Genomic DNA, 26495 nt, shown 5'->3' with positions numbered 1-26495 from the left:
CTCTCCTCCGCTCCTCCTTAGTCTTCATTTCCTACAGCAAAAATGTTGTAGGTTGCCCTTAGCACATCCCCAGTCCCTCAGGAAATTCCCATTCCTTCAGGAATTTCTGTCGGCAGCATGGAAGGTTGGGGCTGTGTGCTGCCATCACCGCTCCAGCATGGCTGCAGACCCCCCCAAGGTGAACCCCTCCACCACGCAGAGCATGTCCACCCAGGAGCATGTCTCCAGCTGCATGTCTCCTTCACCATGTCTCCTCAGAAATCTCATTGCACAGCTCCTCACATGGCACCTTGTCTCACAGCTTCCTTAACTCTGCCCGACCAGTGGTCCTTGGGCTTTTCTCACCAGCTGTCATTTGGGCATGTGATGCCCCCAGCAACCTGAACCCTGCAATTTTAGTCCACCACAGCACTCGTGCGAGTACTAAATGGGCACTCACACATGAGAAATGGCTGCTCACACGTGAGCTGATTCAGAACTGAGGCATGAATTAACTGGATGCTTGTGTGAGCTACCTTTGGTGCTCATGCTCAGATAAATTGGATATTTGTGCATAAAGTAATTGGATGCTTAGGTATAAATGAATTGGGCACTCATGCATGAACTAACTGGACTCTAATGCATTTTAGGGCACTCAGGTGTGAAATAATTGGATGCTAATGCATTGGGCTGTTCATGCATAAAAGTATCGGGTGCTCATAGTTGGCTGAACATGAGCCAGCAGCGTGCCCAGGTGGCCAAGAAGGCCAATGGCATCCTGGCTTGTATCAGAAATGATGAGGCCAGCAGGGACAGGGAAGGGATCTTACCCCTGTGCTCGGCACTGGTGAGGCCGCCCCTCGATGAGTGGGTTCAGTTTTGGGCCCCTCACTCCAAAAAGGCCATTGAGTGACTCGAGCGTGTCCAGAGAAGGGCAACGGAGCTGGTGCAGGGTCTGGAGCACAGGTCTGATGGGGAGCAGCTGAGGGAACTGGGGGGGGTTTAGTCTGGAGAAGAGGAGGCTGACGGGAGACCTCATCGCCCTCTACAACTCCCTGAAAGGAGGGTGCAGAGAGGGGGGATGAGTCTCTTGACCCAAGGAACAAGCGCCAGGACAAGAGGGAATGGCCTCAAGCTGCGCCAGGGCAGGGTCAGACTGGCTCTTAGGAAGTATTTCTTTGCAGAAGGGGTTGTTGGGCGTTGGAATGGGCTGCCCAGGGCAAGGGGGGAGTCCCCTTCCCTGGAGGGGTTGAAGAGTCGGGTTGACCCAGCGCTGAGGGATCTGGTGGAGTTGGGAACGGTCAGGGTGAGGTTCATGGTTGGACTGGAGGAGCTTCAAGGGCTTTTCCAACCCAGATGGTTCTGTGATTCTGTGATTAGGCACTCATGCAAGCATGCCATTAATCCTGCATTTTCTGCCCAGCAGAGGCGGTCACACTCACACACTGGTTATGCCTTTCTGCTTGCCACCAGCTGGGCACACATGAGCATTCATTCACACATCTCCCTCTACCTCCAGCCCTGGCTGGCCAACAAGCACAGAGCAGTATTTTTTGCACAAACTGGCCTAGAACAAATCCAGACCGAAACAAACCTCCAGGCAGGAGATGATGATTGTGTTACGTGCCATCCGACGCGAGCTTTTATCCTGATGCATGTGAATGAATCAATAGTGCTGCACTGCAAAAGATGTTGATTTTCTTGTCTGCCTGTGGAAATGGAGCACGCATTTGCAGGCAGCATTTACAAAAAGCTCATGATGGGCTCCGTAGGGGTCGATGGTGTGACAGCCTGGCTTTCAGACTCAGTTAAATGAATCGAGAGTTTGCACGAGTCATTACAGCCCCAAGCCCTGATAACTCCTGATTTCCAGGAGGTCTGCGGGAGGACAGTAGGCATGTGGATTTGAGTGCCTCTGGTTTCCCAGTGGTACCTCTGCCCTCCAGCAAACCCCTTGTCCCACCAGTGCTTCCACTGTGGCCACTGAGCATGCCCTGCTTTCCTCCAAAGTCCCAAGCAACAAACCCCAGCACCCCTTCAGTGCCTTTCTGCTGGTGCCCAAAGTGAGGATAGCTTCAGTTTGGGAAGTCTCCCAGCCCTCAGGCTCAGCGCTCTGCCAGGAGCAAGGATGCACCCCAGGGTGGGGGGGCTTCTGGCAGCCCATGGCTGCGAGTCCAGCCCCAGAGCCCTGCCCCAGAGGCAGTCCCCTACTCCTCCGGATTCCCCCAAGCCATTTTGTGTGATGCCATTGCCTCGTTTACAAACCTCCGCACCCCTCTTTGTAAAGTAGATCCTTTTTATCCAAATTACTGCAGGAAACAGCCAGGACCTGCAGGACCCTGTGACATTTCGAGGTAGCTTATGTTATTTTTGCATGTATAAACCCCCCAACCTGCCTCTGCTTGACTCCCCCCCCAGCTGGCGGTCCCCACAGGGTCAGCAGCCCGGGCATTTTCTGCTCTTGGGATGCGCGTGAAGGTCAGCACCCCAGGAGCTGGGGCCCACAGGCAGCCCTGGGCAGGCAGCCCCCGCACCTGGCTGCAGGACCTGACACGTTTCAGCTTGTGCAAGATTTTCCCCCCCTTTCCCCAAAGGAAAGGATCAGCCTGGGTGTGGGAGCTCAGCAGGAGCCTCTCGAAGCTGCTGTGCTCATGGGCAGCCCATTGCCCTCCCCGGGGAGGCAGAAGGTCCTGACTGTGCCCCTCACCCTGGAGCCTGTATTACCCCAGAGACACTTCTGCCTCCCTGAGGTGTCTTCCTCCCAGCAGGGACTTTGAAAAGCAGACCCACTCCTTCCAGCCCTTTTTTTTTTTTTTTTTTTTCCTCAGGGCAGAGCCTGGCCAGCCCTGTCAAGGGCTAAAGCTGACAGCAACATCCCCCCGCGTTACTGATTCCAGCTAATTCCCAACTGCAGAGAGCAGCATGAGCAACATTCACCACTTCCAAAAACCAAAAGGACACGTGTGTTTTAAAATCCACCAAGGCTGGGGGTGTTGCCAGACCACTGCCAAGACAGCCAGTCCTACCCTGAGCTGCCTCATCCCCTCCCCGTCCAAGCCCAGTGGGAGGACTCTGGGAATAAGGGTGCCCAGCCTGAGCCAGGTACCCTCACTGCACTGAGCAGAACACACTAAATTTTTACCATTATAGGCCAAAAACGGTGAAATTATAGCTCTTTCCCCATATGGCTAGCTTTTTTGAACTTGGAGAAATTCAAGTCAAGATGTCAGGGCGGATTTGCCAACTAAGCAGATGCTGTGCAGAATTCACCACTTTGCAGATATACACCAAGCAGTAAGATTTAAAATAAACCCAAAGGTTCTATCTTTTGGCAGCGCTGTTAGGTAACTACCATTTTCAGCCTCCATATAATTTTTTTCATTGCAGGTGTTTTGCTTGGGAGTGTTTAATAATTTTCTGATTCACAAAAATTTTATCCCCTGAGAAACAGAAGGACTAAACAGCTACTATTTTCCCCAAGTTTTACCAAAAAATGCCAGGTCATGTATACATTCCTGTGGCACTAGCAGAACAACTCTAATTAAAAAAATTGGAGCTGCTCAGCCTGCCCAAGTAAAACAGAAAACAGAAGTAGAAAATCCAGCAATTTATTCATCTGCTCCTGAATCTTAGCCCCACAAGCAATTGCTTTGGCATTCAGTAAATCATGGGACTGAAAAAAATCTCCTGCATGGGAGCAGAAAGAGCAGCTAGGCGCACATGGGAACTTCCTGACACAGACGTGTCACCAGTTGAAAAAAAAAAGATTTTTCCATGCACCCTCGCAGAGACCGTGGCTGCCTCATCCATCCATATATTCCTGGCCCTCCATGACCACCCAGAACTCCCCCGCTTCAGCTGGCAGAAGAGACACAAACAGCAAGACAAGGAAAGCAGCTCTGCTCGCTCTTTCTCTTTTTCTTTCTTCCTTCTTTCTTTCTTTTTCTTTCTTTCATTCTTTCTCTCTCTCTTTCTTTTCTTTCTTTCTTTCTCTTTCCCTTCCTTTTTCTTTTCTTTTCTCTTTTCTTTTCTTTTCTTTTCTTTTCTTTTCTTTTCTTTTCTTTTCTTTTCTTTTCTTTTCTTTTCTTTTCTTTTCTTTTCTTTTCTTTTCTTTTCTTTTCTTTTCTTTTTCTTTTTCTCTTTTCTCTCTCTCTCTTTTTCCTTTCAGCAGTGCCTGGTCTCACCAGAGGATTTACGTTCACTGGCATGAATACCTCGTGAACTTGAAAATTCCCCTCTTTCAACCACGGTATTAAGGTGACCTTTTGAATTTTCCTCTTCTCACACATACAAAAGCAATTTTCTTTGCTTTTAAACACATCAAAGACACGTAGCCCATGTAAGGAAAGTATTTCCATTGTAGTAGCCATTAGACAACTAAACATACTCACAGCAAAGATGACAAGGGAGGCATTAACTCAGACAAATATTTTGAACCTTTTTTTTTTCCAAAACTGGGGACTAAGTCTTCACTTAAGTTTTAATGAGATGATGGTGCCCTTGGCTTCTCAAGGGCAGGTTGTACATTGTTTCGCCTCTTTAAAAATTTGAGCAGATGAGATGTGGCAGTATGAGGGATGATGGAGCAGTACCTGCTGGGGAATACTCACTCTTGTGAGTACAACCAGGAGTCAAAGGATGCTACAGTTCCCCTCTTACGCAGTCAAGCTGAGGGAGTTAAAAGTCCTGCCACCCACCAACAAAGAAGTTTTGGAAGAGAACCTGAAAGAGCTGCTTGGAAGAACAGATGACCTCCAAACCCTGGTACTGATGCCCCCCTCAAGCCGTGGCACTGCTTTTTCAGCCAAACTGTCGCAATTGCAACTGTACAATTGCATGGTGTTTTGCAAAACTGCCCAAGTGCTTCTCTTCTAAATCCCGGTTCTTGTCGTCCCAAATGCAGAATGTTTTAAAATGTCTCTTAAGGTAGCAACAGAGGGAAGTATGTGCAAAAAGTTAAGGATTTGACTTGACTAAGGATTTGAATGACTGCATGCTGTACATCTTCTAGCAAACTTTGTACACCCAAAGCCCTGCAGATTATGTCATCCCTTGAGTGCTTATAGCCCATAAACATTACAGCAGCAAAATGAGCTCCTGACAGTAATAAACTACATGCTGAAGGTACTACTACCTTACTCACACCACTAACTTCCCAGATAACTTTATCTCACAGAGGCTGTTCATACTAACATTTTTGTGAGAATAAATGAGGCATATTAGGAATCCTTTCATGCCTTTTATTGTGTATGTTTAAAATGCTAAAATGTCATTGTTTCGCACCTAGCATCTGACATTTTTCTGAAACCACTGCACAACATAGATGAAATTTAGCCCTGAAAAACAAAGAAATACCATATTTTCAGCATTTTTTCTGTGCTCGGACTTTTCAAAAATTGAGAAGGATTTCCAGTAAGATGTGGAGGAAAAACACCAAAATGAGTCGTGACTGCTCTAATAGTTCTCTTACTTGTTCTAATATTCACCGTTCTCCTAGTTACGTGGCAATCCCGATATGAACTTTTAGGACCTCACTGGCTTCTATCGCTCGTGCAGAACTATCCCCGAAAGCTGCTCAGAAAGTCTGGCATCATTTCTCCCCAGGACAAGCACCACGACACAACTGCAGAGATGAAACAATCCCGTTTCCCACACCTTTGCTCCAGATCTGCACAAACCCCACGTAGGGACAGCTCGTCACTTCAGCCAGATGACAGCAAATGTCATCATCTTCCAGTTGCTGTACTTCTCTGTCTAGAGAAATTTTGGGCCAGCCAGTGATGCTGACCTGATTAGAAAACAGCTAGGTCATAGAGAAACTCAGAAATCACATACATTTGTCCTTTCATGTCCTTAGAGAAGTCCTCCCTTTTCAGACACTTCTGTTCCTTATAACTTCATTTTTAGTTTTGGCATCACACTATTGGAGTGGACACAGGAAAAAATTATTATTAGAATATCACCTCAAAGAAAAATAATGACATTTGTGAGAAAGCACCTGATCGGTACAACCCAGCTCTTCCACAGGTACGCGTGCTTGAGCTGCTAGTTGCTTCCCTGCCTCTCTGCTTTTCACCCGTGATTTGCAGCAACCAGGGCAGAGTTTTGCTGTACCTACAAGATAATTACCTCCAGCAGATAATGACAGTCACATTGCTTCCCATTAAAAAGTGAACACTCCAGACACACGCACACACACAGGGTGCTATTTTGTAATTAGTTGCAATTACCTGGCTGTAGGAGGTGGCTTGCTGGAAGACATTAGCAAGCAGAAGCTAACAGCTAACACAGCCTCCTTGCACCCATCATGATCCCAATATTTCACAGGAGCTCTAAACATCAGTGGCGAGAGGAATACCCTGTGCTTTGTTCAGTAAGGAACGCTTAGATGCTCCTATCAAGTGTGCCTTCTTGGCGTTATTATAATAATTCAAATCTCAAAATCAAGTGACTTGCTGAGTTTAAGGGAATGCAAACCCTCTGCTTCTCCCTCCATAAAGCTGCCCTTTGACTGCATATTTTCTCCCCCATAAATCCTCTGCCAGTTACAGCTAAAACTCAATTTTAAAAAAGAAAAAGCTGCTACCACAGTCTCTGGGCAACTGAAATGTCCAGGCCTGTCCATGGAAACATCCTACTCACTTGTTTTATTATCTTCTAAACAGAGACAATCAGCCTGCCCAACAGATTACGCCTGTTTGTACACACTGAAGTGTTCTTATCCCTCCAGCAAGGAAAAGATGGAAGTTCTGTCTCTTAATTACAAATTGCTGGTTCTTTTTGAAGAACTACATTGACAATGTTACCTTAAAAAGATGTGCAGGGAACTTTGCTGTCTCTAACTTCAAGCACAAAGCAGTGACAAACCCAATTCAACTACCCTTTTCCGCTATTCCTAAGCGAGGCAGCGTGGTGAAAGCATCATTTCCCAAAGGTGACTCCTGGCTGAGAAACTGCAAATTCCAATTTACAAGACTGAAACCCCAAGGTCACTAGAAAACATTCCTCCTCATTGCTCACAAGAGCCAAAATGGAGAATCATTTGGGCTTAACTCCCCATACATCTGGGAACCAAACAGCTCAGCTAATAAAACACTGCGTTGCTTAAGCAGTGAGACAGCAAAGCTGCACAGTGATAATGATGCTGCACTGAGAGAAAGCCAATAGCTCTTCTTTCCATCACATTTGTCAAGGAAGTATTCAGATGTCTGCTTTTGTGAGACTTCAAAACAAAGCTTCATTTTTCTAAGATGAGAAGCTAAGCAAATTCAATACTTGCATGTTACTCGCTCTCCTTGCTAAGCTGGGTGTAGCCTTACCGACCACCTGAGCAGTAGTTTGTGTTGCACAACCTATCTCTACCCCCAAAAACGAGCCAAAGATGGTATTCAGGGCATTCCCCAGCTGCAGTTGGAGATGCAAAATGTTACCTCAGGAAGTTCCTTCAGTAAGTCTATGCAGCAGAGCTGAGCTTCTTTCCGTAAGAAGTTTATGCACAGCTCAGGGTGTTCAGGGACACAGTCAGTAAGCAAGAACAGGAGCTGCTTTCACAACCCAGTGTTACATGCACCGACCATTAATTCCTACTCAGTGTGTGCTGGGCATGCCTAGCAGGGAAGAGAACCTTCACATGTCATGGGTGAAGGAACAGAGACTACGGTAAAAATTACATTCCTATAGTCAAGTGCACTTGAGAGCTAGACAAAGACTGAAAAATATAAGGGATTAAGACATTTATTAGTAACTGCTGGCATGTAATGTAGAATATCCTACAATCTTCATATACAAAGAATTCATGGCAATTTCTGGCCAAGCATCGCAAAACACCGGTTAAACAGAAGGAAGCTGAAACAGTACGCACACTATTAAGCTGTTCTGCACACGTAAATCCATCTCATACTTGTCCGATCAACCCATTTTCAGTCCTATTTAAGTGCTACAAGGACCGAGCTTAAGGATTTAAAAAAGGACTGGAGACTGGCAGCTGTTTGCAAGCAGTAGGATGCAACTCCAAGTGACAATTCCCTCCCTGCTTAGGGCTTGATTCCACTCACTATGAGCAAAGTCTACAAGCAAACAACCCAATTTTCATCTATCACTGCAAAGAAAATGGCAGATGATTCTGTAACAGGTCATGCTTCCGAGTCCCCTCTTCTGAAGGGGCTATAAAGGCTATAATCTCATGTGACCCATTCGGTCACAGCATTCCCTGTGCCTTCACTTGCTTGTAGAACCACTGTGCACAAAACACCAGTTCATTTTCAAGCCAGCTGGCCAGTAACCTTCCCTCCCAGTTCTAGGTTTTACTACCTCTGCTTTTTCCTATTTGTACCTAACCTTTCACAGCACCAGCAGATGCTGCTACGATGACAGGGCGTTGCACACCCCAAGAAGTACAACCCAGCCATCAGACCACACGCTGACATTCCCTACAGCTTTGACTGCGTAACGTCTACTCTGGCTGGAAACCTTTCACAGAGTCACAGCATCATCAAGGTTGGAAAAGCCCTTGAAGCTCCTCCAGTCCAACCATGAACCTCACACTGACCATTCCCAACTCCACCAGATCCCTCAGCGCTGGGTCAACCCGACTCTTCAACCCCTCCAGGGATGGGGACTCCCCCTCTGCCCTGGGCAGCCCATTCCAACGCCCAACAACCCCTTCTGCAAAGAAATACTTCCTAAGAGCCAGCCTAATCCGACTTCAGCTCAGAAGTACCATCAGGAGATTATTACAACCTATGTCAACTTGACTAGAAGCGAACCTTGAGTAGGATAAAACCTCTTCTTAACCTGTGTCTGATACTAGGCACATTGTGCTCAGTTGCACATCCTTCAGTTGTACACAGAAATGCTTTACAGCTCTACTCTGGACTAGTCGTGAATCAGTACTCTGAAGAGCAACCCTTTAACATGCACATAAACCGAGTGCAAAAGCTTTCATTCAGATACAAGAATTTTAAACGTTACTCTGCAGTAAACCAGCTTGTAAAACTGGCTCCTAGTACTTTTGCTGCAGAGGCAAAACAGGCAGTTTAAACGCAGGCCTGCCGTCTAGATGGATGGAAGCATATAGACTCAAATGCAGTTGCAGCAGCTTGCCCACAATGTATCTTTTTGCAGCATTTTCTACTGCTACTTCAACAGGCAAGTGATCAATTTCCATTGTAATTAAAATCCAGGGTGAACTTACTGATTATCTCAGTTACTTCTATGTCATATGCTGTTGGAAATTTTCTAAGACTATGACAGCTGCTAAACAGTAGGGAAAATTCCTACATATTTTCTGAATCAGAGTAGTCTAAGATACAGAGAATTGTTCCTCGACCTTTGTGTAGATCCCCAGAGTCACCCAAGTCTGAGAAACTCCCTGGCCATTCAAGTTCAGAGCATTATTACACGCTTTGATGTAGAGCCAAATAGCAGACTTGCCCTGTGCAGCGTGCCCACGAGGCCTTCCAAAACTCACCCATTAATACTGCCCAGTAATTTTGTTATTAAAATAACACAGCAACAGGGCACGTGAAACAGGAGCCACAGTTTGATCCAGCCTGCAGCTTGTAGAATCCTCACTCCTCGCAGGCAACCTGCCTCCTGCCTCCTCCAATATAACACACCCAACTCAGCCCTTACTTGATATTGCCCACGGAAGGTTGGATTCATTACTTCTGGTCCTTTATCCCCTTCTCCTCTTCCTGCAGCCAAGCTACTATTAAGTGTTCCTTTAAGTTAAGTGTTGTTTCTATATCACACTTTAAAAAAAATGATGACATAAGGCATTTAGCAAGAAGAGACCTGGTTTTGGAAAACAAGCCCCCTTTATAATCAAGTAGTGCCTAACTAATCTCATTGCTTCAACGACAATACCAACACCTGCTGCAAAACAGAAACTGCTTTTCCAATTCAAACTTGCATGTGCCTCTGGTCTTGCAACAAAAGGAGTCCACACACATTTATACAAAAAGATTTATTAAAAAACCAGTAAGACACTACTACATCATGACACTGTCACACTGGGCTTTTGAACACAAGACTTTTGCTACAATACTGAGGAAGGGGCATAAAACAAATTGATTCTTAAGCATAGCAATCAAGAAATAAGACCATGAAAGCAATTTTGTCTTAATGGAAACTCAATTAAACTTCAGAGGGACCCAACGTCTTACTTCCAATTCAGGGACTTGATACAAAAATTAGTTTGAACTGCTATTAGCAGGTAGCATGTGCCACCTCAAATGAATCTTCAAATGAGAAAATACTGCGTGTCTCCACCTAGAAAAAAGAAAAGAGAGAAAAGTCATTCTGTGGAAATTGACAGCCAACAGAAAAAAGTTGTTTGTTTTTTTTTAACAGACAACTGTATTTTAGATACCCCTATTTCCCACTCTATGTAAATATTGTATATCAACATTAATCATGTAAATATATGCTTTTTAAATTAAAGCTGAACAGGAGAGTCCATGAGCTGGAAATCCACATGTCCACCAATGTTTTAAGACAAGCTTTATATTGTATGCTGTAAATTTACTTAGAAAATGCTTCAAGTCTTAGATGTTACAAAACATCTATGATACCCATAACCACCATCAAAACTATTTTGGTGGATGCGCCTTTTGGGCCCAAAACTTGCATTTAAGAATTGTGCCGACCCACTATAGAATATTATTAGCTTATCCGTTAAGAAAATACAACTAAAAGAAAAGGTTTTGTAACTACTATAGTAGGATTGTGTTCAGAAGCTAGGGAGAAGTCGACACAACAGGAATTCAGCTCAAGAACTTCTTGCAATTACTGCTACAATGTCTATAAATGGGAAAAGCAAGCATTAAAATAGATTAATAAAATATAAAATTAAGACTGGAAAATCCAGAGACAAGCTGTATCCTTAGAAGAACAAAGTTAAAATTATTCAGTAAGCTGACGTATTTAACCATTACTGGGCCTGTAAAAAATGCATTAAAATTACATTACATATAGTTTTAAAAGCAAAGAAATAAGTGAAGGCAAAGCTTGAAGTATCCATTTTATTTTATAATGCTGATACAGGATGTTGGAAGAGACCATACCAAACGGCAGCATTCGAGAGCGTGAGCATCTCGTACCCTGTCCGCATTGAGCGGGCCTGTGAGAATCGTGAAGTCAGCGCGACACAGGGCCTGCAAGGAAGTTCCCGCTGGCGGGTACAAACAAGGTATAATGTCAGAGTTAGTAGGCAATATTGTTTCGCTGCAATTCCTTAATTTGTACCCATTAGCAGTACTTTACCTGTTAACTTTACTGACTTGTTAATTATAGGGCAAAAGGCAAAAGCTTAAGAGCACCTGTGTTATATATCTTCAAAGTCATTATGTTACATTATGGTAAGCACGTCTGGGTGCTGTGAAATTTTAAAACATTAATCATTACAAGTATCTTATGCAGTAGATTTGAAAAATTACTATTAATTACAAAAAAAGGTTGTAAGTAGATATTTAGGACATACCTGTTTGGGGTAAGTTGCAAACGAAATAATTTAGTATGGTTTGTAGCTATTTTGATGACCACCTCGCCGAGATACTTTCCCATAACCACTCTGCTGATCTAAACACAACAGAAAGCTATCAGATGGAAGGTTCCAGAGCCTACAGCCTTTCAGAAGGAAACAATGCCACCAGCTCAGGCAGCTTTCAAAGCCAGCTTCCCTCACCCCAACTCCTAAGCAACATGCCACTATTGTTTTCACCCTGCCCACAACTTCAGCTTCGCTGGGATATGAAGATTTACACCCGCTCCTTCAACACATCTAGGAGAAGAACCACCACATTCACTAAAATCCTAGCTTATTCCTAAACGTCACGTAGTTTTTGCCATACTGAGACAGCAAATTTACCATAGGCAGGAAAATGCCCCCGGAAGACAGACTGCCTCCGCTACTCTTCATGAGTGTGTAAACGTACAGCTGCCTGCAGCGCCTGCCCAAACTCAGCTTACAGCCCCATAACCCCTGCAGTAACTACAGCCTTTTGTAGAGAAGTAGCTTAATCGTTTATCATGCCATCACTGCATTCCTCAAATTTATGTTCCGTTCTTGGCCAAGACAGCCACTTCAGGAACCCAAACAGTCTAGAGAGCGGGTTTATAAAGAGACATAAAGTTTGTAAGGGTGGGGGCCCTCTCTCTCTCACCAACTAACAGTGCTGTGGAACTAAGGAACATGCTCCCATCTCCCAGGAAGAGGGGGCTTTCCAGCAGTATCACCGCCCCACAACGTAACAAGCGTCCATGCACACTTGACACAGCAAAGCGGAAGCAGTGGGGACAGTGGGGTGCTTGAAACCAAGGACCCCATAGATAAGATGAATGCAGCTAAGTCAGCTGAAAGCCTAAACCAGCATGTTTGAAAGCCATCTATCTTTTATATCTGTAGTAGCAATTCTCTCACAAGCAGCAGAATAGGACTTTTTATAAGTTCAGTACTTACTGCTATAGTCACCATATCCATAGTAGTTGTTGTAACCAGTGTAGTCATAGCCTCCATAACCTCCATACCCTTGGCTGTTGTAGCCATAGTTCCCATACCCCTGATTCCAGTAGTTGCTGTATCCCTGGTTCCAGTTTTGACTGGGGCCTGCAATACAACGTGCCAAAACTCAGAGCTGCAGGAGACTTGCCTTCATTCAGCTGAGCCCCTCACCTTCCGACACCACGGCAGCGCAAGCTTACCTCCACCTCTTCCTCGAGCTCTTCCCACAAATCCTCCTCGACTCCCCCACTGCTGCTGCTGCTGGTACTGTTCCTTTGACATGGCTACTTTTATTTCACACTGGAAACGTAAAGTCAAATCCAATTAGCAAAGATAACCCCCACAAACCATTCTTAAACTCACAGAACACTAGCAGAAAATACAATTTGGTCATCCTAGTGCTTTTCCTGAAAAAAAACGGGCAGCTTACTCTCTCCAATGTGAAAAACCGTTCTAAGACACTGGCATTACAAAACATTTTAAGTTTCCTAATTTTCCACCAGTAGAACCAATTCTGATACGAATGCTTGTTTCTTTGCACGTCTTTCTGTTTTCCCTTTGAAACAGACCTCCAAGGTCTATTTATCTGGGAAAAGTGAAATCAGATCTGAGTTACAATAGTATGGTCAACATTTTTACTCAACTCTGTTTTGAAGCTTCCACTACATATTCATCCAATGAAGAAGAGGCCAGCTACAATTTGAGCTTCTGCTACTAGGTTGAATTTCAAACAGGTTTCCGAAAGGAACCTAACTTCCAACAGGAAAGCCTAACTTCCCATTTCATTTCAGTTTTGGAAGCACTCTAAGATAAACTGACAGTTTGCTTATAACAACAAAATACTTCCATATTAAACACACAAAGATCCAGCTACCAGGAAAACATGGTGCAGGCCGATAGAGTGGGTCAGTGACACACACTGTGACCACACAGTTAGAGCATGTGGGAGCTTCACAACGAACAAATATGCCGTGGCCCAGCCCTCTTCTCCACAGAGGGTGCAGTACAAAACCTCAATGGGAACCCCCTCAGCTCAGAAATTAAGATTACAGGATCCTATTCCTAGCACCTATATAAATACTTCATAGGCTTAATGCCTACATATGAGAAATAATGCTCACAGGTATTTTCAGACTATTATCCCCAAACAGATGCAACTAATAATGTTACTCCCTCTATTGCCATTGTTCAGTTTCTCTAGGAAAAACTCCACCTACTTTACTAAGCCCAACATTGTGGTATTTCTTTTCCATTATTTTCTTCACCGGTTCCTCCTCCTTGAAAGTAATGAAGCAAAATCCACGCCTCTTGTTAGTTTTGTTGTCCATGGGGAGCTCTATCGATTCAACCTGGTAGAATACAGTGATTTTATCTTTTATCCTGCAATTCATGGCACTTAAAAATGTTAGTTCTAGCAGGTCGTATTTGTTAACTGAAATTATTCAGACTTGAATAGGATAACATGCCTCCTTTGTAGCGCTTTACATCACTAGAAACCATCACCATCAGCATCACAAACATCACCTTCCCTAGAAGTAAGTGTTCATAATGGTGTAAAATACTTGTTTCCTCTAACTCATAGTATCATTTGCCCATTCCGGAACTCATACAAAATATGGCGCACACAGAATATTTCAGCTGTGGTGGATAAATAGTCTAACTTTCAGTTTTAAGTTGGTTAAGACTGAAGTAACTAGGCATTTCAAACCCTGAGCAGGCCTAAACCTTCAAGTTTCATATGAAAGAGATGTAGCTTTGTCCAAGTGCATAGTTCTGTTCATCCACAACGCTACTAAAATCGTATGTGAAACAGGACAAATCTTACACCTAACTACAAAGGGTAAAGTTCTCCTTACATATGGCACACGAGACTTCAGTCTAGGCAAAGAGTAGTTAAAGTCTATAGTGAACTGTCTGTAAGGTACTAAGATGGCAGGTATTTGACAACCAAATTTCCCAACAACAGGGTTGCCACGACCGATGCTGGCAACATCTGAGAACTAACAGGGAAGCAGCAGCTGTACCAAGCTCATACAAGGCCAGCTTTTAAGGACCGCAGTGATACTTTGTTCATCTGCACCACCAAAAACTGGGGACAGCAAGAGGTAGACTGTAAGTTACATAATTCAGGCAAACTGTCTGAACCTGTGCCACAGCAGATCAGCTGGGGTGGCTGAAGAGCATCTCACACAACTGACCAAAGCAGCATGCTCAAAAACATTGTCTCCTGTACCCGTCTCAGTCCAGACTGTCAGACATCCCATGAATCAGTTCCTGACCCTCTGACCTACCCCAGCTCCTCCTTCTATTAACCCAGTTTATGCAACCCAAAGCCTGTAATTAATACCCTTATCATTAAAATTCTGACTACTAAGACACATGGAGCTACACTGGCCATTAAGCTTAGAGTAGCATCCATGCCAGGTTGCTTTTGGGGGCTGATTTTTGTTACTAAATTTGCAAAGACAGAACAAGTTCTACAAATATAAGCAGTTTATTTCATCACGTACCTCACCAAAACCTCCAAAATACTCCCTTATTTTCTCCTCAGGCGTGTCTGGAGATAAGCCCCCAACAAAAATCTTTTTAACAGGTTCTTTTGTTTTCATGGCTTTAGCTCTTTTTGGATCAATGACCTTTCCATTCAGCTTGTGTTCCTTCTGGTCCATGACCTGTAGAAAAATCAAAACATGATCTTAGTTGCAGTCCAAGCTAAATGTTTCACTAATGTTTTGAGCAAGGCCTAGTTATTTTATACTTTGTTTTTGTTAATGCTATCGCTTCAATTCCAATACTTTCATTACAGCAATAATTTGTTGCACAAACCCAAACAGTTCCATGATTTTGATGGCTATCCACTGACACAGACAGTTCTGACAAAGCCTTTCAGGAGTCACCTGGAGCCAAGTATCACCCAAGGGAAGTTAAGAGTGTAATGCTTCTGAGAAAGTAGGCTACAATCCCATCCTCAAACCTGATGAAGAATCCATACTTCAGATACCACCAAAGGTCAACAAAGGTGAAAACTCTTCAGTGTGCTGTGTCAACAGCATTTTAGAAAGGTTAACAGCTAATTTTTGCTTGGATAAAGCCCAAATCTATCAAAGCCACTGGCTCTATTCTAGGGGTTCATGTTGCAGCTCTAGAATGCAAACACTGTAAGTGCTTAGTTTAGACTGTTTTCACAGTAGTAGGCAGCAGACATTTATATACAGTATTTTTGAAGTGCTCAAGTCCAGTGGCTTACAGTGCACTCCCCTCTAAGTAGCCAAAGCCACACTTTGGGAATCATTGCTGGTCCTGGCCACTGCATCACGAGTAAGATGGTTTAGGAAAAAAAAAATTTCAATAAGCATCTTAAATATACTGTATCCCAGAATCATCTTTAACAGATCATATACAAGCAACTAAGCACACAATCATCTGAGTGCTGTATCTTTGCTACCTAAAATTGAACATGTTGTTTCATTACATTAATACTACCTTATCTACGCTCTCCGATTCCTTGAAGAGTACAAAGCCGAAACCTCTTGATCGCCCAGTGATGGGATCTAACTTCAGAGTGCAGTCTACAACTTCACCAAATTTAGAGAAATAGTCCTTCAGATCTTTCTTTGTAGTGTCCCAGCTAAGGCCACCAATAAACATTTTCCTGTTGAGACAAGATGGTTTATCTGTTAATGTGTCTTACCCAAAGTCCTGTACTGTCAAGCTTTATGAGCTCAAGTTACCTAATGTAAAGAATAGCAGAATTTTATCAGTGACACTACACATAGGCCTGCACTTTCTGATAACTTGCTTAAATGATCCTGTACAGATTAGATACAGACTTACATGCACGTAAAAGTTTTGCACCATCTTCCACTGCAGCTGCTTACTCTGCTATCCCAAGAAACTACAAAGAGTGACAAAAAGATATTTTACTACTTCCTTGCATCCCCACCACAGGCTTAATTCCATTTAGTTATCTGCAGAGCCTCCACACAACTGCTTATGAAACAAACACAGGCAGAATAGATTTATAAGGCAGTTGCAGTTAAACAGAAGCATTTGTGTACTAGGTTGGACTACACATATGCCAATATTAATAAACAAATAAAGTTTTGTTAAGTCCCCTTCCCCAGAAAGCAGTAAAAAGAGAGAAGTATTGGATGGTCAAAACTTATCTTTCCCCTCAAACACATGATATAAACACCTGGCATAACTTGATACGATCACGAGAACATCTTCCCAACATACTACCTATAGGAGTAGCGTTGGTGTGCAAACGTGTATAGCAGATAAATCCCATCATGACTTGTATTTTCAAAAGCACACTGGAAGCTTGGAATCAAATCATGACCATCCCATCGCATTAGTAAACACAAAAGAACCAGAAAAATCAAGCAGCACCACGTCTCGAGAGGAAACACTTCATGATTTGCATCAACTAAAAAAATGAGCCACTATGCACACAAATGAAACATTGCTAGTTATTAGGCAGAGGGCTTATGCATCCATTCAAAAGAGGATTTGATTTGAGATCATCTCTTCTAATACTGATGAAGAAGATTTTACAGCCGGCTCAAAACAAAAGGTATGATCCATTACAATCTATAAAAATGCTTTCTACAAAGCTTTGTCCATTTTCACCGTACCAGCTTACTCCACAATCACAGGCAGAGTTATCAGAAAACCGGAAAAAACCACTGTAGCACGTTTCCAACTCCTTCACTTTCCACACACAAATATTTCTGCCAATCATGTACAATCATGTTGTACTTCCACAAGTCAAACTCTCTCAAATCAAAAGCTGCTCATGTGCACTAACTCTGTCGAATTAGCTGTGCTCTTACAGAATTAAGGAGCGCACTCAGCTTCTGACAAACATCCAACCTCCATACAGGTTCAGGAGCTTCAGATGTTTCTGTAGTAAGTCTTGAAGTCTATAAACAGGAGTACCAATTCCCCATCCCTTTATCCACTTTTCCCATTAGTTCCAGATCTCTCTTCAACAAAACACCAAAAGCCCTTTCTAGCGTGACATCCTATTGTCTTCAGGATCAATATGGAAAAAATGGTCCATCCTGGTAAACCATCAGCCTCATACCAGTACGGATAGTTTTTCAAAGGATGCTTTGTGCCCTTGCGTTCATCCATCTTTTTTGTTTTGTGGGTTTTAAGCAGCAAAACGGAACACATACAAAGGATGCAGCATTGTATTTCTAACACATGGGGAATAATGAAACTGTAGCAGTTACTACCGAATGCATACTTGCTACATGACATATAAAACACCTGATTTACAGTTATCAGCAAACCATTAACATAAACATAGAAAACCTGGTTTACAGTTCTAACAAACAATCAACATTAACATACAAAACCCTGCTTTTTATCACTAAGCACATGACAGACCAAGAACAGGTCTGAAAACTGACAGCCCTCCGAAGGATTTTCTTCCCACCATGCAATAATTGCATCTGAGTCCAGTTACAGAGCGGCAAAGCACAACTGCTTCAGCTTGCCACCACAGAAGCTGACAAACTACTGCTCCACTGCAAACCTGAGGTCAGATCAAGGATACAACACAAATGTGAACACAACAAACAATTAAAGTGCAACCTCACAGTGCTGTCAAAAGCTTGTAAAATACGTACATTTCCCAAACCACAGCCTGCCTGGTGTAAGTCACATCAGTATATAGTTTTCTAAAATAAGTTACCAGAAGTATACTGGGAAAGTTGTCAAACTTCAGACTTAGCTAAACAGAGTACAGACACTACCATGACTAGTGGCTTTGGTCTTCCTCCAACAGACTAGTCAGGAAGTTGACAACACATGGATTTCTCAAGTCTACAGTTCCAACTGAGGAGATCTGAGGATACGAGAACCTGCACACTGTTTTTCCTGAAGACATTGTCTCTAATTCCTAATGCAAAGGAAACACCAATGTACCTGCATCCAGCGGCTACCAAGGATGTGCTGTTTTCCCCCTACTACCACGAGAGCTATGAAAACACTTTGTTTCCGTACAGCATCACCCATAAGAACTGACAGGTCAAAAAAACAATTGAACTAAACTAAAAGTCAATGTATGCTACATGTAATCACTGCCCAATGTCACTGAGCCACTCAGTGACGACTTTTTCTAGGCTGTGTTGACTCAAAAGAAGGTGTGCTTCCTCCTGAAAACTCTTTAATAGGTGTGTATTCACGGGCAAAAAGTAAAACAAATATGCAAACTGCAAAGGTACTTAAAGCCATTAAGAGCAGGCACAAAGTAACAAAAACATTCTAAGTTTTCACTAACACTAGCAAAACACTCAAAGAAGGTTCCTGTTCTCTCTCCCTGCTCTCAGTAATATCCCTGGTTATTAGAGGAGGAGGAAGACACTCAGGAAGGTTTTGCAGCAAGTCTCTACAGGACACAGTAGCTAGTGTTCCTTTATCCAGTTTATTTTTTATCTTGATCAAAAACAGACCTGCAGCTTGAGTTTCTTATTGGCCTGACAGGAGACAGCATACAGCAGCAGCCCATCTTGTAACTGGATTTATTGTAAGTGAATTTTACCTACTATATGAAAGCAACGCTGTCCCACGCCAAGCATTAGGCAGAGACCCTTCAAAAATTAAAAGCAGCCTTCATTCTTAAGCTGCCACCTAAAGCAATCTTTCTCGCAGCAAGTTTCATGAGGAGGAATGGTTTAGGATGGGAAGAAGTCAACGCTTCTTGCGGACACACAACTGACATACCGTTTGTTTGCCACACAGAGCAACACTGAGCGACCGCAACCTGAGCGTTCTGCTATATTGAGTTATGGTCCTTGACACACACACTGCATGCTAACTTTTAGAAAAGACACCCTCAAAACCAATAAAAAAGTTTGTAGTTTATTATGCGTCACACCAGATGTCCCCCTCAGGACCTGTCACTGCCAACTGCCATGGGATTGGGGTTGACAGGGGCATGAAACTTTCCCCGCTTGACAGCAGCCTTCGGAACCCCATGACAGAGCTACTCCCGCTGATTTCGAAACCGAACCAGGGCACAAAATCCCCCCCGACTCCCTACAATGCTGAAGAGCAAACCAGCTACCGCCCCGGCTTGCACCTTCCAAGCGCACGCCAGGCCCCTGGGCCGCGTTGAGGCTTGCAGCTCCGCTACGGGGCGACCAGCGGCCCGGCTCGCCTCCCTCCCTACCGCGCCGCGGGGGCCCCTCTCCCGCTCCTCACGCCCCGCTGCCGCCGGCGAAGAGGGAGGCGGAGGTGCCCCAGCAGCAGCGGCGCCGCCCGCCCGACCCCCGCCGGCGGCCCGCCCCCGCCGGGCCGGCCCGGTACGTGACGTCGCCGCGGCGCCAAGTAAACAAACAGGGCGGCGAGCGGGGCCGCGCCGGGCCAGGCCGAGCCGGAGGAGACAACCGCCGCCAAGTAGACAAAAGCCGCGGGGCGCCCGCGCCGCCCCCACTGCTCACCCCTCGTCCTCCTCGTTCTTGCTGGCGTCGATCTTGGCTCCCTCCGACTCGATCCCGCCGCTGCAGCCGCCTCCCCCGTCAGCGCCCCCCGCCCCAGCCCCCGCCAGCCCCTCAGGCTGCTCCGCCGGCTCCGCCGAGCTGCCTCCGGCGCCCGCCGCCGCCGAGTCTATGGCGAACTGCTGCTCCGACATGGCGCCGCTGCAGCTGGTCCCGCTGCCGCTTACCCCGCCGAGGCCCCGGCCCCGGCGACGGCACAAACGCACCGAGCCCTCCCCTCCCTGCGCTCGCTTGTTTTAATGGCGCCGCCACCGACCCAACCTAAAATGGCGGACGGAAGGAGGGCGGCGGGCACGGTCATGTGACTCGGCTGCCCGGGGAGGCCGCGCGGCGGGGCGCGCCCCGCTGCCTGCTCCCGCCGGTCGGGGCCCGGGGCCGCAGCGCTGGCGGGGGGGCTGGCGGGTGGCCGCAGGTACCTCACACCCTGTGCCCACCGCCCGGAGCATCCGGGGCCTGAGACTGCCGACAGAAAGCTTTCACCAAAAAAAAAAAGCCGCTTTTAAATTTAAAACATAAATTTCTACAGATTGAAGTAAAACTTGACTTTTAAACAAGTGAGTTTTTGTATATTAACAAAAAAGTGCAACAGCAAAGCCCTGTCCTAGTGGCTTTACTGTGCTCACAGCCATCTGGAGGCACTGCTCACTACTGGCTCCTGCATCTGGCTGCACTTGGAAAAGTTGGGAATAAAGTCACATACATACCGCTGCAGCTTCTCCACGGCCAGGCACTGGTCTCTTTAGTTTGTAGCCAGCGATGTCAGAGTCTTCTCTCATCCAACCTAATTGCTAAGGTGACAGGAACCTCTCCAGGTCTAGGAACTGCTTAACCCATAGCAGTTTTGGCATGTAGCACCCCTGTACAACAGGAGAACAAAATAAAATACCCAGCTGCCTGAGAGAGAAATAAACACCAAAATTACACTTTGGAAACTTTCAGAGAAACCCCTACCCAGACTACTCCCTTCAAGTTTGCAAGGCATCTCCCCTGTGAAGTAGCTCCCCACATTTCACTTTTCTAACAAGCCAGGTTTATTTCAGATGCACATCTAGATACTTGTGCTGAGAAAAAAACCCAACAAACTTAAGTCTTTTGGCCTCAGACAGAATGTGTATGTCCACTTACCCACTGCAACTGTTCTCTTCAGGAGACAACCTGCTGGTTAGTTTCCCTTCAACAATCATTTGTTCACATTTTTGTTACATTGCTTATCAGTATACACAACATGGGAAAGCTGTTTTCTGATTCAGTTGTCCAGCACAGAATCCAACTTGAAGGAAGAGATCCCAACTTGTACAGAAACTAGGTGCTGACCCTGAAGTTCAGGAACTTGTAATCTCCTGCTTGGAATTGGAATAGATGGGGAGCAATTGCTCTAGGGAAGTAGTTAAGTTATAGCCTTGAGTATTCTAGAACCTACATGCTTGAAAAAACCTAGAAATGCAATATAGATCTCACCCTCCAACCCCTCAAACACTGCTATCAGCATTAAAACAGTGCTGCTGTAGTTTTAGGTCCCTCCCTTGAGATGCAGGAAATGGGTATTGTGCCACACACACACACCCGCCTCCTCTTTTCTGCAGACTTTGTCATCTTCCACAGTGCTGTTAACTCAAGGCACTATAGTGTGCTCTTAGGACAGGTCAGGAGGAGGGGGTTGTACTGACCTGCATACACAGCAACCTTGTCTTGAGTCATTTATGATCTCCAGAAAGGTACCTGCCCTTCTATACAAGTAAAAGTATAGTTATACCGCTGAACTGACAGCAAACAGCAGGACTACACATTCACTTAAGTAAGCATTTATTAGAGAATCCTTTAACATGAAATTATACAAATAAAGTTTGTATAAACACAAGTCCACATTGTCTCATAACATGAATGGCAAAAAGAAAAAGTAAAAACCATAAAAGAAAACTAGTCAGCCACTATGTACAGTTGGACACAGTTGTGTCATACACTAAAAGTCTTTTACAAAATAGCCATTTCCTCTCATGAAGACCACCATTCACGATGCGCTGCAAGATGGCTTTGTTGCAGTATCTCTACCTAAAAATCAAGACAAAATATATGTCAGGTCTGTGCAAGTTACTACAAGAATCGTTAAAAGGTCCATTTTCATGAACTGCTTTAAGTCTTCTATATATTCCTTTCTTCACTGTTAAAGATCATATGCATATTTATGAAGGTAACACAAGAGGTTTTGTTACCCATCAGTAATTTTGACTTCCCAAATATATCCATTCAGCCCATTTAGGAAGCTGCTCCAGAACACAACACACATCCGATTTAGACTATTAATCAGGCTCTGGATCAGTTTTTTTCCCCCACTGGAAACACTGCCAAAAGGGTTTCTGATTATTTATCCCATTTAAACGACTGCTGTGCAAACACAAGGCAGGTTGATTTAGTTCAAACAGTCCACATGCGTATGATCTTTAATGTTTTTCCAGATTTAAAAGTTCGTTTTGGTTTGCAGATTTCACTATTAGCTATAAAAAGAAAAAAGCAAGCATTAAATCTTAAAGAATGCACACTTAAAATGAGGTTCCACAATTGAAATACAACACTAAACAGAAGACCAAATGATTAAGCTGTAAAGGCATTTATGTACTTTAACTCCTGTAAAAAACCATTTAAGTTAAGACACTTAATCTCCAAAAAGATTAAAAAAAAGAAGCCAAAGTCTGAAGTTTTCCACTTTAATCTTTACGCTGGTACATGAAGTTGGAAGAGACCATACCACAGGACAGCGTTTTCTGGTGTATGCCTTGCGCTCTGCCTGCAACGTGCGACCCCAGAGATAGACGTGGTCAGGGTGACACACGGCCTGCAATGAAGTTCCCGCTGGCGGGTACAAACAAGGTATAATGTCAGAGTTAGAAGACAACATTCTTGTTTTCCTTAAGTTGTACCCATTTCAGTACTTTACCTGTTAATACTTCTAATAAGTTTAATTATTCCTCTAGACCACCTGGTACACAACGCAAAACAGAAAAACTCTTATGTTTTTCTGAAGTACTAAAGAAGATAAAGTCACATTTTTACAAAGTTAAAGATCTATAGACACTGTAGGCAAAGCTGGTTTTAAAAAAAAGTATTTTTTTAAGTTAACAAAATCTTAATTAAAGGAAAAGTCATGCTACACAAGTTTTTACTCTTCATTTGTCTATTGATCTTTAAATTAGATTAGACATACTCAGAGTGGACCTTGCACTCATGTACACACCTGTTTCCTCAAGTACTAGGTACTGCTTTAGTACGGCTGGTAGTTGTTTTGGTGATTGCCGCCACCACGGGATGCCTTTCCATATGTGCTTTGTTGACCTGCAGATAACACAGGGTGGGGGGAAAAAGCAAAAGCATTAACATCCAACACTCTGAAGGAGATTGTTCCCATACAGTACACCAACAGGGCTACTCTTTAGAGCCGTGTATTAGGAGTAAGAGGTGTTACAGAACAAGTTACTAAGGGCATCCCCTGTTTAAAGATGCATGCTATTCTTATCTGGAATGAGATCAAAACCACTTACCACTGTAATCTGTGTATCCTGGCCCATATCCATAATTGGGATAGTTGTACCCAGAGTAGTCATATCCTCCATAGCCACTGTAGCTTTGATCACTGTAAGCGCTATTGTAGTTTCCGTATCCTTGATCATAGTAGTTATTAAATCCCTGATTCCAGTTTTGTCCCTGACCTGAAACCAAGTAGAGCATTTATAAGTTACAGAACATTATTTCACTCCTCTCCTGTGCCACTTGATCTAACTTTCTACAGCAATTTTTCTATGCCAGAACTATTACCTGGAAGAATCCTCTTACCTTCCCAAGAATCCAAGAAAAATAATAGTCTAAAAACAACTGAGGAATATCATTTGGATATGAGTCATAAGATCCTATTACCCACAACAATGTTAGAGAAAGATAGCAGGTAGTTCTGGTCATAAAACAGTCAGGAAAAACAAAACACAACACTGAAGGCGTGCACTACAGCAGCTCCTGCTGTTTTCCTTTAACTTCCATTTTGGATCATTAATTGTCCGAAAACCAAGTTACAGCACAGGATCAGTTTTACTGCTTTGTGTTGGTTCTGACTGCTTGACTTTAAGACTGAGATGCATTAACCTGTAACACGACAGCTGCCTGCTTTTCATCTGTTTGCAAGGTGTAGCAAAGTGACTGTCTTCCTCTTCAGTGAGCAGCTTGTGGCTTCTCAACCACGAGCCAAATAGCAGTGTATCCCTTCACATGGAAGAGTAACTGCCCTATACATGTAGCTATGCTGTCAGCTGTGGGTATACAGAAGCACCCTACACCCAGCTTGCCACTTCACCACTTGAATGCAAGCAGAGATTCTGAAGCTTCCACAAGCAGTCACAACCACCAAAATACCATTTACTAACAGGCTACTTTCCATGTTCAATTTAAACATGAGATTTGCACACAGCCCAAAACTTGAGAGTATCAACCAAGACCTCAGTGTTTGGTACAGACACTTAAGCGTTTAGATTAATTTCAACATCCAAAACACTCACCCCGTCCACGCCCCCTTCCGCCTCCTCGTCCACCAGCTGCATTGTTTTTTCCTCCTTTCTGCTGCTGCTGCTGTTGCCTGTATACCTCTTTCGGCTGTGCTACTTTGATCTCACACTGTAAAGAGAGAGAGAATTGTTAACTCGCCAAAATTTCAAGACCATTTTCTGAGTTGCTTTCACAGAAGTCTACAGAAATGGTCTATTTCACATGCCAAGAACAAGAGCCTCCATACCTTGCCTGAACCAATTTGATGGTATCTGCTCTCTAATAACTTCTTTACTGGCTCTTCATCTGTGTAAGTGATAAAACAGAAGCCCCTCCTTTCATTCGTCTTTGTGTCCATGGGAAGCTCAATGTTTTCAATCTGAAATCAAAAGTAACTATCAATAATGCATGAAATCTGTAAGCAATTTTTAATGCTACCAGAACTACTCAGCAGCCCAACATCTTTGCTGACTGCAAATCAGCCCATTGCAACGCTACGGAATCATCAATACACCTACAGTTTCAACAATCCCTAGTTTTATGTAAGTCTGACCCAGCTCTCTCCTCAAAAATTATTCCATCTTAAGACAGAGGCAACACTGCACTTGAAAACCAGAACTGTTCTTATATGCCATTATACTATACCTCGCCAAAAGCTCCAAAGTACTCTTTAATCTGTTCTTCAGATGTATCTGGACTCAGCCCACCAACAAACACTTTTTTTGGTGGCTCCTTCCCTTTTAGGGCTTTTGCCCTTTTAGGATCTATTAGCTTCCCATCCAGTTTGTGTTCCTTCAGTTCCAACACCTAAGAAGCACACAAGGAAACAAAGTCTCAGATCGCTACGGTGACACAGGCAGGCTCTGTGCCATCGATCCAGCAGAAATCCACCCACCTTCTCCACACTGGCAGCATCCTTAAAGAGCACGAACCCAAACCCCCTCGACCTCCCAGTGACCGGGTCTGTTTTAATCGTACAGTCCACAACCTCGCCAAAACGAGAGAGGTACTCTGTCAAGTCTTTCTTGCTAGTGTCCCAGCTGAGGCCTCCAATAAACATTTTCCTGGAACGCAAGAAGTACGAATACATGTAAACACACGTGTGTACACACGCAGATAGGTGCAAATGCTCGCGGGGAGCATGGAGCAAGCCCGCTCGCGGCCGCCGCAAGCCAAAGGCGATCGGGAAGCCGCCGCCGCCCGGCTCGCCTCGCAGAGGCAACCAGCCGCCGCAGGGGCAGCCCCGGGGAGCTGCTGCCGCTGGCCCGGCCTCACCGTTACATGCTGTCCGAGCAGCGCAGGCCCACAGAGCCTGCCGGTGACGTCACGCCCCGGATCGGCAGCCCTCCCCCCCTCCCCTCCCCGCCCCGCCCGATGGAAACTGGGTCACCAGCCCGGGACACAAAAGCGGGCTGGGCTACCGGCGTGGGAAGGGGGAGGGCCCGGCCCGCCCGGCCCCGCCTCCCCCGAGCCGCCCCCTTCCCCCCTCCCCCGGCGCGGCCCAAGACTGAGAGAGATGGAGGCGCGGCCCCCCCCTCCCCCCTCCCCCTCCCCAGCCATACCCGTCGTCCTGCTGGTTCTTGCTCGCGTTGATCTTGGAGCCCTCGGCGAACTCCTCCGGGCCGCCGCTCATCTCGGTCGCGTCCTCCATGGCGGGGCGAGGGCAGCGGGGCTGCTCCGAGCGAGCGGCGGAGACCTGCGCGGCAGAGAAAATGGCGGCGGAAGAGATCCGGGCACCGCCTGCGCCGCCCTTATATATGCGCACCGGCAGCCAATCAGCGCCTCGCTCTCGCCCGCCGCCGCAGCGCCCCTGGCGGCCGCCGCCGGGACTGCAGCACCCGCCCGCCGCCGGGCCGCTGCCGCGCCCCCCCCCCCCCCCCGGCCCCGAGCCCCCGGGCCGCGGCGCCGGTCGGTCCAGCCGGGCCGGTCCAGCCGGGCCCCGCCGAGGGGCCCGGAGCGCGGCCGCCGTCCCCGCACGC

The 26495-nt window shown here is 45.2% G+C and overlaps 2 protein-coding genes across 8 annotated transcripts; both read right to left on the bottom strand.

Moving 5' to 3' along the window:
* Positions 1–9931: 9931 nt before the first annotated feature.
* Positions 9932–21679, bottom strand: HNRNPD (heterogeneous nuclear ribonucleoprotein D). Of its 6 annotated transcripts, none has more exons than XM_074867598.1 (9): positions 19936–20027; positions 16316–16376; positions 15965–16133; positions 14992–15153; positions 13699–13830; positions 12682–12781; positions 12440–12586; positions 11046–11152; positions 9932–10251 (listed from the first exon to the last, which is right to left on the bottom strand). In XM_074867598.1, coding segments are annotated over exons 2-9 (882 nt in total). In that variant the 5' UTR covers positions 16318–16376; positions 19936–20027; the 3' UTR covers positions 9932–10188. The 6 variants fall into 6 exon arrangements, 5 of the variants coding, with proteins under 5 accessions (XP_074723699.1, XP_074723701.1, XP_074723700.1 ...); XM_074867600.1 differs by lacking the exon at positions 19936–20027 and adding an exon at positions 19575–19679; XR_012628839.1 differs by lacking the exon at positions 16316–16376 and adding an exon at positions 11462–11559 and having other exon boundaries at positions 10229–10251; positions 19936–20253.
* Positions 21680–21778: 99 nt separating this feature from the next.
* HNRNPDL (heterogeneous nuclear ribonucleoprotein D like) lies at positions 21779–26262 on the bottom strand. Of its 2 annotated transcripts, XR_012628840.1 has the most exons (9): positions 26079–26262; positions 25412–25580; positions 25162–25323; positions 24764–24895; positions 24531–24645; positions 23526–23693; positions 23222–23319; positions 22736–22839; positions 21779–22041 (listed from the first exon to the last, which is right to left on the bottom strand). XR_012628840.1 is itself a non-coding variant. In XM_074867601.1 (8 exons), the coding sequence occupies exons 1-7, from the start codon at positions 26165–26167 to the stop codon at positions 23249–23251; spliced, it is 906 nt and encodes a 301-aa protein (XP_074723702.1). In that variant the 5' UTR covers positions 26168–26240; the 3' UTR covers positions 21779–22041; positions 23222–23248. The 2 variants fall into 2 exon arrangements, 1 of the variants encoding a protein (XP_074723702.1); XM_074867601.1 differs by lacking the exon at positions 22736–22839 and having other exon boundaries at positions 26079–26240.
* Between the last annotated feature and the right edge of the window lie 233 nt (positions 26263–26495).

This window comes from Strix uralensis, chromosome 4, assembly GCF_047716275.1.
Source record: "Strix uralensis isolate ZFMK-TIS-50842 chromosome 4, bStrUra1, whole genome shotgun sequence".
Taxonomy (NCBI): domain Eukaryota; kingdom Metazoa; phylum Chordata; class Aves; order Strigiformes; family Strigidae; genus Strix; species Strix uralensis.
Note: the sequence above shows the minus strand (reverse complement) of the source record. Positions and strands in the feature narration are given on the sequence as shown.